A 9938-nucleotide genomic window follows, 5' to 3' on the forward strand; every position below is an offset into this window, starting at 1 on the left:
CTTCGAGGTCGGATGCGTCTCTCGAGACCGATCTACGCCTCTAGCTGCACCTCAGGGTGGAAAAGAGACCGCGTCGCGTCCTACGCTCCGCCATCTTTCTTCACGCCGGAACGCCCGGCATTCTGGACGGAACGTCGACCGATTTTTGACCTCTTGACTCGATTCAGATTTTCTGCTCTCGGTTATCTTGACTCCCCGATTTCAGAGGTAATTCTTGCTGGCAGTTTGGCTCCTCCGTGGCGTAGGAAAGTCCTGATAAGGACCGATGTGTTTGGTGCGATGACTTTGGAGCGATGAGGTTAGACCGATGAGTTCGGACAAACCTGCCCGGTTTATTTTATAAAAGTGGGGTGCAATCGTCCCAGGTGCTTCTCTGGTATCTTCGACGTGGAAGCGATTCCAATTTGGCTTACTTGTTTCTTCAAAAATTCCTAATATCCAGAGGTCTACCGGGGTTTCCTTGTTGAGATTCAAACGGTACACAGTAAACGGTCCACCGATACGGTTCATCCGGTTCCTCTTCAAGGTGGAGCGCGTTCCTTCACCTCTTAGAAGCCATCAAGTAACCACTGGAGACGTTGAAGGAAGACGCTGAAGAGTCCCGTGGACCGGGCCCGGGAGGATCACCGAACCGCGAACCCCGACCCCGCGCACTGTCCAAGAGGAGTCTCTTCCAGGGTACGAAGAACCACTCCCCGGAAGTCGTTCACCCTCCCCAGGACCAGGACTGTACGGCACCCGGAGGGAGATTCTTCCCAGGCGTCCTGACAGCACCGACGTCGAAGCCGCCTGGTCGGGGATTGCAGGGTCCAGGTGTCCTGGCTACTCCCGGGTGGGCGGCGAGCCCGAGGACGAGGTCGCCGTCGTCACTTCGGCCGATGGTGGTGGCAGAGGCCGAGGTAGGGGTTGCCTACCACTGAGCATTACTGTGTTCCCGGCGGCCGCGATCCGCGCGATATGCGCCCGCGCGGCCTCGAAGAGGGAGACCTGGAAAGCGAGAGAGAGAGAGGCGCCATCGGGAACCAACGAATAGGAGCGAGAGGGAGCCAGAAAGCGAGAGACTCGCGACGGAGAGGGAACGAGCGAAATAAAACACTGTGCCACAGTGTTCCACCCCGAGTCCTCGACCAAACGCAACCCTCCTCCGGTGGGGCCACGCCCGGGCTCGAAGCCCATTGGCTGCGGCCCCGGCATCCCGCCGAGATGTTTAAGAGTTTATATCTGACGCCAGTGAAAGGACATACCTACCTCGCCTGGCTAACCGACCTACCTACCTACTCCTATCCGTTCCGTGTACCTACCCACCGCGCGAGAGAAGGACGCCGCTACGGGGCGCGCGTGGGAGCGAGAGAGACGGAGCGAGGCGCGGCGGAGTCGAGGTCCCTCCTCCTCTGGCGGACCCGAGCGCACCGACGCGGTCCTTCGCGCATACCATGTATACGGATGCACAGAGTATATACTCGGTATTTACTCTGTACCTACTATGTACGCAATGTATACGACGCATATACCGTGACGGAGGCTGCCGACCACCGCGCGTTACCCTTTTATTCCCGGAAAGCTCGTTTCGAAACGCTAGCCAACAATGCTCCCGATGCTCAGACGTCGCGCCCGCCGGCTTTTGTTTCGGCCAACTGTTTTAAAACCGCCAGGGCTTTCGGCCCTTCTTTCTGCCGCTTTCCGAGCCGGCCTCCCTCCTGAATATATCCGTGTCTCCGTTTCTTTTTTTTTTTTTTACACGGCCCCTCCGATCGGCGCTCACCTTCTTTCAATCGCCTCCCTCAATGGACCTCCATTGTAAGCTCGTAATGGCGAACCATTTTATAGTGATCTAATGTACAGATGTTATTTGCCCCGCAATGAGCCCCTCGTATTATGGCTTTGTATGGTTTTATGGTTTCCACCCCGGATAACGTAGTTACCTAGTCCAGAATGGGATGTAGGCCTGACTAACTGGTCCTGTGATCGAGGAGGTGGACCGCCAAGTATAATGGGGTTTTCAACGAAGTAACGGAAGCAATCGATCGGCTTCTCCTTTCTCATTCCTGGGTCCTTTTCTACGATTCGGAGGTCTTGCCGGAAGTGACGGAAGTAATCGCTCGGGGTATACTTTTTGATTACTCGACTGCTTTCTTCTATTCCTGGGGAACCTTGGACAAGGGTCGGCGTCTTTTCCGGAGACGCCATTGTTGGGGAGTATGGGAAATGACGTTAACTTGCACACGCTGGGACGTCTGAAAAATCGAGAGAATTCGTTAAAGTCCAAGTTCAGAAGTGAGGAAAAATTTGAAAAATCTGGAAAATAAACAAAAACTGAGGATTTCACAATATTTTGCAATTTTTAACCTTCTGCGTTTGGAAATCGGGCGCTCGCGGGGAAATCCCGATCGAGTGGATTTGCAACGCGATAACCGGTGCTTATCTCGAGGAAATAAAAAAATAAATAAAAGGATGCTTTCAAATTTCGTCTAGGCTTAAAATGCTCCCACGGTCGCGACAGGTTCAAGGACTCGATTTCCGGTAGGTAGTGTTACTCTTAAAAACACGGTCGAATATCCACGTAAGCCCTCGAATTCGGGAATCGAGATCGAGGCGATGTCGAATTACGATGTTTGCCAACACCGGCGAAGAGATCAGCCAACATTGTGGCGGTAGATTAGATCGGATCGGATAAGTCGAGCCGAAGTACCAACTTGTCGGGGTCGAACAATGAACAGGGAGAGAAAGAGGAGACCGGAGAGAGGGGAGGACCGATCGTGGGTGCGGAATTGTAACAATCGGGGTATACCTCACCTAATCTGAAATCTACCCTCGGGGTGATCTACTTCAAATCGGAGGAGGTGGACCCAAGATGTATAGGTGGTCGGGAACCCGAGTAAACCGTCTTCGAGATCGATCTCTCGATCCTTGCCGACAGAGATCGACAACCTGCGCACTCGAGGGGGCACTTGCTCGATCCTTGATCAAGATCTTTGGATTCTGCCGCCACTTGCGTCGATTTCACAGAGGGAGAAATTTCCCTTCCGGCTGCGAATGCAAACAGGAATTAATCATATAAATTATACGGATTGATATAAAAATCCATACCGAGTAATTCCCACGTGAATCCCTCGTTTAGTAAAATCGCATCTCGCGTGGAACGGACCGTGCAACCGTTGCGGATTAAATTAAAAATCGATACTACTCAAACGCCCGGAAATAAAAATAACCAGAGGATCGAAAAGCGTCGCCAGGTCCTCACGAAGGATCCCCGACCTTCCCATGGTTCTCAGTTCCCCATACCCCTTTTTCCAAACCCTATCCTCGAACCGTAGACAACGGTCCATCGAATGAACCTTGGAACGGTACATCTCGTACAGCGATATAATTATCTCCGGACAAAAGGACGACAAAACGAGGAAAGACCTGGAATAAAATCGCCCCAAGGGTTCCGTCCGGATACCGCCTCTCGCATCTCGATTCCCATGTTTCTTAGACTCCCCCCGAGCACACTGCTTAAAAAACACCTTAACTAGATCTCGCAGGACCTCCGCGAGCAAGGAATTCCGTCTCTCCCGGGATAAAAGTCCGGGAAAGGAAATAAAACCGCAACGCGAGCGCAAAAACGACACAAAGCGAAGACTCGAGAAGTCGGGTCGAATCGGTGTCGGGAAATAGTTATCAGGGCTCACTGGCGGCACGGTAGATAGTCAATTACGTGGCACAAAGGTAGAGGAAAGGTTTGCCGGTATGTAAAATGTGATAGGGAGTAAAATGGGCCCGAGGCGGGATCCAAAGCCAATTCCTCGATCTTCGAGCAAAGGGGTGAGCGACTCGGGTGCTGGCGTAGCGAAGCCGGCTTGGCGGCGCCGCGACGCGATGAAATATCGTATGACTTTTTGACGTGTGCTTTTAACAGATTGAATTGGAAAATGGCTCCCTGGCCCCGACATCCGGGGCATATCTATTCCGAAACGACCGTCGGACGGACGGAGGGAAATATAGACATACCCGCGTCCGCGTGTATATCCATCGTGGCGAGTCCGTGTGCCCGTCTATATCTCCGCTTCCGTGTGTGCACATATATATATATATATATACGTCCGCGTGTATATCCATCGTGGCGAGTCCGTGTGCCCGTCTATATCTCCGCTTCCGTGTGTACACATATATATATATATAATGACCCTTTCATATCACCTTAAAGAAAGTGTCTTATTAAAATCGCCTGATTTGAGGCGGGTTTCATTTCACCGCAAATCAGTGGTACAAGTGCCTAAATAAGGACACTTTTAGGCTCTTTCCTGTACCGTACCCGTTTCGTCAAGTCGAGGACCACACGCTCCTTTTATCGATGAAGCCTCGACTTAGGTGGGCGTCTACGAAGGCGAAAACAAGGCGTAGGACGAAGACTGGTGAAACAGGCACACGAATACAAATTACCTACGTGGCAGGCTCTCTCCGACACGGAGTCGATTAAGGAAAATCGCACTAAGGCATATTCCATCTATGATCGACTCCGTAATCGACATGGCCGGCCGCGAAATCACACTTCTTCGCGGCCGTTTGCCTTCGGGCCAACTCGAGGGATGCTGCACTCTGTAACTTACTGCAACCTACTGCACCGAGATGCATGCAACCTACTGCACCGAGATGCATGCAACCTACTGCACCGAGATGCATGCAACCCGGATGCGAGGATGCAAAGGAAAGCGATTCGATCGTTAAAGATCCACCGATAATGAGGCGCCGGCCGATCGTGCTCGCTTTCCCAGAGAAGACTTGCAAGACTCACTGACACGGCCTTAAGGTGAAGTGAAACCCCCTTCAAATCAGTCGATTCGAATAAGACACCTTCCTTTAACCCAATTGCATCATGAGAAAGTATGAAAGAGGGTCCTTGTCCTCAATTTTTTTTTATTATATTTAACCCTCTATGGGCCCGTGTAACTTTCAGGTAACATTTTAAATGAAAAATTTTTTTCATTTGCATATATAGGTTCCTAATTGCTGATTTTTCGTTCCCCCAATTTTTTTTTATTTAAAAGACAAATTCGGCCCATAGAGGGTTAAGTATAAAAGATACAACAAGTAGATGAACTTCATACTTCAGCATTCTGTAATTAAAAATAGAATTAAATTCTATATGAATAATGTTTAATGTATAGATAAAATTTTATATGAATGATAGTCACCAGGAAATCTGAGCGTATATATACGGTAATTATGCAAATGGGTTAAGGGTATTGGATCGAACCGTCCGAAATTTTGACGCATGACTCGTGAGCACCTAGGAATAATCTTAACATTCTCAAAATGTAGATTTGTGAAACCAACTTTTTAACTCAGCCCAGACCAGAAGTAAAACGACGTCGAGCTCTCATATTTCGATCGATATGCAATTATTGAAGGATCTACATTAGAACGAAAGTGTCAGGACAATTGTACGAGAATTTAGAGCACTCTGGTAATCGATAAAGTCGCATTTGAACGGGATAAAGGCAAAAAAAGTGTCGTATGCGCTTCTATGTCAAAACGATGATAATACGAGGTCTCGGAGTGAAAATTTAATTGACCTGGAAATCACAGATGGCGCAGGGGGTCTCTGCAGTCAATTAGGGCCTCAGAAACCATGAATCCAGAGGATTTCTGGAGTTTTACATGGATTTGTTTATAATTATTTTATGAAAACGACAGGTGGAGTATGCCATTTGGTACGATACCCAATATAATTCGACCCAGCTGTCGATATAAAAACCAACGTCGACAACGTAGGCTTTTAGAAAAATCTTCTTTATCGACGTCGATCAAGTTCCTCGACGTGTTTCACTTCACCTTAATGCTAGTTCCTATCAGCACGTGTACCTGAAGAGCGGCGAACATCAGCATCTCCTCTTCCGTACAGTCAATTTCTTCTGCCAGAAGTTGCCATTTGGCTTGCTCGTAAATCATGTTGATTCGAACCGCATCTGTTTTCGGGTTAAGGTCGTAGAACGAGTAGAACTTGAACTTCAGTCGGAGGGTGTCGAACTCCCGGATTCCTTGCTCCATTATGGAGAGCGAAGAGTCCAGCCAAGCAACGTTCATCCTGGCGCGTTCCACCAGACTTTTAGGCCTCACAAGCTTCGAGCGAACTTCCTGCGAGATCGAGGAAGGACTTTGTGCCAGAGATTCCGACAATCCACCGTTTAAAGCTTCCAGGCTCATCGTACTGTTATTCGCGTTGAACGAACCCGTGCTCCCGAACCCGGAAGAGTTGTTGTTCCTTTTCCACGTTCCGGTTTGCTGCAAGAAGAGGAGTCATTCATACAATCACTGTACTTATGTCAAGGTTCGATGGCATTTCTTAACACTCCGAATGATGATTTGAAAGGATGAAAGCTTATAAAAATACAATCACTGTACTTATGTCAAGGTTCGATGGCATTTCTTGACACTCCGAATGATGATTTGAAAGGATGAAAGCTTATAAAAATGGAGAAGACATTGTTACAGTGGGAGAAACAGAATTTCAATGAACCATGGAAATATTTGGCACTTTGAGCACGGAGCCTTTTCGACGTTTGGGCGAAATTCGTCTGACCGTGCAGGCAATATTGGACCAAACGTCGGGCGCCTTTAGGCGCTCGTAGTAACGAAAGGGTTAATTGAATAGCGCCAACGAAATATTTCGTTAATTCGAAGAATAATTATTAAAAAGAATTTCAGAGAACCAAGGAAATATTTAGTCTTTTGAACACAGAGCCTTTTCGACGTTTGGGCGAAATTCGTCTGACCGTGCAGGCAATTTTGGACCAAACGTCGGGCGCCTTTAGGCGCTCTTAGTAGCCAAAGGGTTAATTGAATTGCACCAAAGAAATATTTCGTTAATTCGATGAATAATTATTAAAATGAATTTAAACGAACCAAGGAAATGTTTTATTGAATAGTACCAATGAAGTATTTCGTTAAGTTAAAGAACAATTCGATTGCATCTAATTAACTCGAATTAAATAATTATTTTTTGAACTAACAAAATATTTCCTAGGTTCGATGACATTTTTTTCTCAGTGTATAATTAGGGATGAACCGATACTACAGAATTGTCGACATTTTTACTTAATACTTGCATCGAGAAAAAAGGAAGCATCAATGCATCCTCAACATAGAACCGAATTTGTTGTACCCAGGGATATATAATGATTTATTAAACGTGCCGCAAATGTTTCTTCAAATTTATTGTGTAACATTGCAGAGATTTCATGCAGCTAATAATCTGCATATTGTCTGTAAATCGATTTTCCGCGACATACGATGATCATGAATTTTTATCTGGGTACTTGCACAGGGAGAAATTTAGATACAAAAGATTCCTCTGATCGTTTCCTCATTTATATTGTCTCCTTGATTTATGTAGGCTCTATGGAAGGAAAGAAATAAAATTCGAAAAGGTTAACTGTACGCACTGAAACTGGTGAACTGATCGGTGTACTGTGATTTCTGTTGTTGGTCGTCACGGGAGCGCACATGAAGGGACTGCTCTGGTCCAGACTCCCAGTTGATCCCCTGGGACTCTGACTAACCGGGATGAAGGTATTCGTATCAGCTGGGACGTGCCAGGGACCATTCTTCTGATTTTCGATTTTCTTCTTCTCTAGTATGTCCTTTAAGTTGTGCTTCAAATGGTTCGGCTCGGGGGGCTTGCAGAAGGACAGTTCCTCTGGATGTCTGATACCTAAAACATGGAAGGGTTACGTTAGTAGATAATATTGTGCTTTTTATTTTACTGAGGCCGATATGCATGTTGCATAAACATGGTTCCTCTCCTTTACGGACTCCACACCGGGGCTATCCGGAGAGGTTATCTTTTATGAGCATGAGAATTACGCTCGAAATTAGTACCTCGGGTAAAAGGTCAAGAAGTGCTTTTTATTGATCGGCTAATTTCGCGACATCGTTTACTTATCGGCGAATGGGAAGAAATTATGGATGAAAAGTATATGTATAGAATGTCTGCATCCATTTCTACTTTATACAAAAATTCATATGTCCAATTTTTTTTTTTTTGTTGATCAGCTAATTTCGCGATATCGTTTACTTATCGACGAATGGGAAGAAATTATGGATAAAAAGCATATGAATAGAATGTCTGCAGCCATTTCTTTTTTATACAGAAATTCATATGTCGAATGTGTTTTTTATTGATGAGCTAATTTTGCGATATCGTTTACTTATCGACGAATGGGAAGAAATTATGGATAAAAAGCATATGAATAGAATGTCTGCAGCCATTTCTTTTTTATACAGAAATTCATATGTCGAATGTGTTTTTTATTGAGCGGCTAATTTCGCGACATCGTTTACTTATCGGCGAATGGGAAGAAATTATGGATAAAAAGTATATGAATAGAATGACTGCATCCATTTCTTTTTTATACGAAAATTATGTCGAATAGATCTTTACTGGCTGGTATTTTAACAAAATAAGTCAGATTAATCTCTAGAAAGTAAATTCTTCGCTCTAGTTTAATGTCAAACCACAGGAAATAAATTTGTCAGCATCTCTCCAGAATTATTAGCACAAAACTGAAATTTCTAAACTTCATAAAAAGGACGCATTAACAATATTAATGGCATTTACTTTCATAATGCAACAAAGTTATGCTCGTCATGTACCGTGTATGATGAATTGTCCGGCACTTTATCCATAATCACTGATTCATCTCTAGACTTTCGAGCATCAACATCGCCGATTATCAGCTTTCCACCCATACTAATTAGCATCCTAACCTACTTTTACGTGATTAAAAGTCCCGACTGACGATAAACTTCGAGCTTTACGACCCGCTTAACCTTCGCGTGACGAAATGAAAATGAAACGTCTGTTCAATTGTACAATTACGATTATCGTCACGCAAAAGCTTGCACCTCGGTGCAATTTTTTGCAGATTTTTCACACTCACGCAACACTTTTCTATCCATTCACACCTCGAAAGATTTACGACTTAAACGTAATAAGGAAGAAAAATTCTAAAAATGTCATGTACTTAAAAAAATAATCACGCCATGTTTGTATATCCCACTACATCCATTACGCTCCATGCAACAATGGAACGTTCTTTTGACAGTCCTATATATCTGGTTATGAAGACATGCAATTTACAAAATGTTGCAGAACGTCTATGAAAATAACAGTTGCTTTTTTTATTTTCTATAAATATTTATCCTTCATCTCCCAAGGCCCCGTAATATTTCCTTGAGAAACTCGGAAGTTCAAGTAACCTAATGGTAGTAAGTAAGTGTAATGGAGTATGGCTTACCCAATTCTTTGCAAAGGTTAATAACAGCGTTGAAGGTTTTTACGGAAAAGTCCACTCTGCAGTCGAGACACCGCATGTCCGGGAGTTGAACCCTGAGGGTTTTGTGCATCGGTGTGAAGTGCAACAATGCATCTGCAGCGACGCCATATTGGTCAAGAGTGCTCCTCGTCCGAACAAGCCAATAATTTCTGGCAGGCCACCATAAAGCATGGTCCGACCAGTCCATTGCGATATCTGCAACCAAAAGAAATTACGATAAATACCTCGGGCAATAACCAGGCATTTAAACGGCCGCTAGGTATGATAAAGAATTTTGCAAATTATCGCTTGCCAAAAGTGAAAAAGGTTTACTTTCATCTTTCAAGTAAAACTTCATATGCGGCCCTCGAGCCTCGACGATTTGTAGAATAAAATAGGTTTGTTCGTTTTGCCTACACTTTCTACACTTTCTCTACACTTTCTACCCTCGATCCCGAGCGAGGGCAAGAAGGGTAGCCCGCGAATTTGGCGGCAAATTTCAAAATTGAAAAGACCAACAAACAGGAAAATACAAAATTAATGCTAACATCTCAACGTAATATAAACAGAAGTCATTGTTAATGCATCTTCTTCATGTATAGAACGATTTAGCGTTTTAGTTTTGTACGTAATGTTTGAAAC

The 9938-nt window shown here is 45.0% G+C and overlaps 1 protein-coding gene across 1 annotated transcript; it reads right to left on the reverse strand.

Annotated features, from left to right (window-relative positions):
- Window positions 1-5805: 5805 nt before the first annotated feature.
- LOC105697380 (unc-112-related protein-like) lies at window positions 5806-9512 on the reverse strand. Its single transcript, XM_023434873.1, has 3 exons — window positions 9279-9512; window positions 7425-7693; window positions 5806-6264 (listed from the first exon to the last, which is right to left on the reverse strand). The coding sequence occupies exons 1-3, from the start codon at window positions 9502-9504 to the stop codon at window positions 5806-5808; spliced, it is 954 nt and encodes a 317-aa protein (XP_023290641.1). The 5' UTR covers window positions 9505-9512.
- Between the last annotated feature and the right edge of the window lie 426 nt (window positions 9513-9938).

The sequence above is a fragment of the Orussus abietinus genome, unplaced genomic scaffold, assembly GCF_000612105.2.
Source record: "Orussus abietinus isolate OABI.00-Male unplaced genomic scaffold, Oabi_2.0 scaffold92, whole genome shotgun sequence".
NCBI lineage: Eukaryota > Metazoa > Arthropoda > Insecta > Hymenoptera > Orussidae > Orussus > Orussus abietinus.

Coding starts and splice junctions, on each gene's coding strand:
- LOC105697380 (XM_023434873.1), bottom strand. CDS start 9,504: ATGGACTGGTCGGACCATGCTTTATGGTGGCCTGCCAGAAATTATTGG. Junction 7,694..9,278: donor TAACCTTTGCAAAGAATTGG/GTAAGCCATACT, acceptor TCCATGTTTTAG/GTATCAGACATCCAGAGGAA. Junction 6,265..7,424: donor CGATCAGTTCACCAGTTTCA/GTGCGTACAGTT, acceptor CTCTTCTTGCAG/CAAACCGGAACGTGGAAAAG.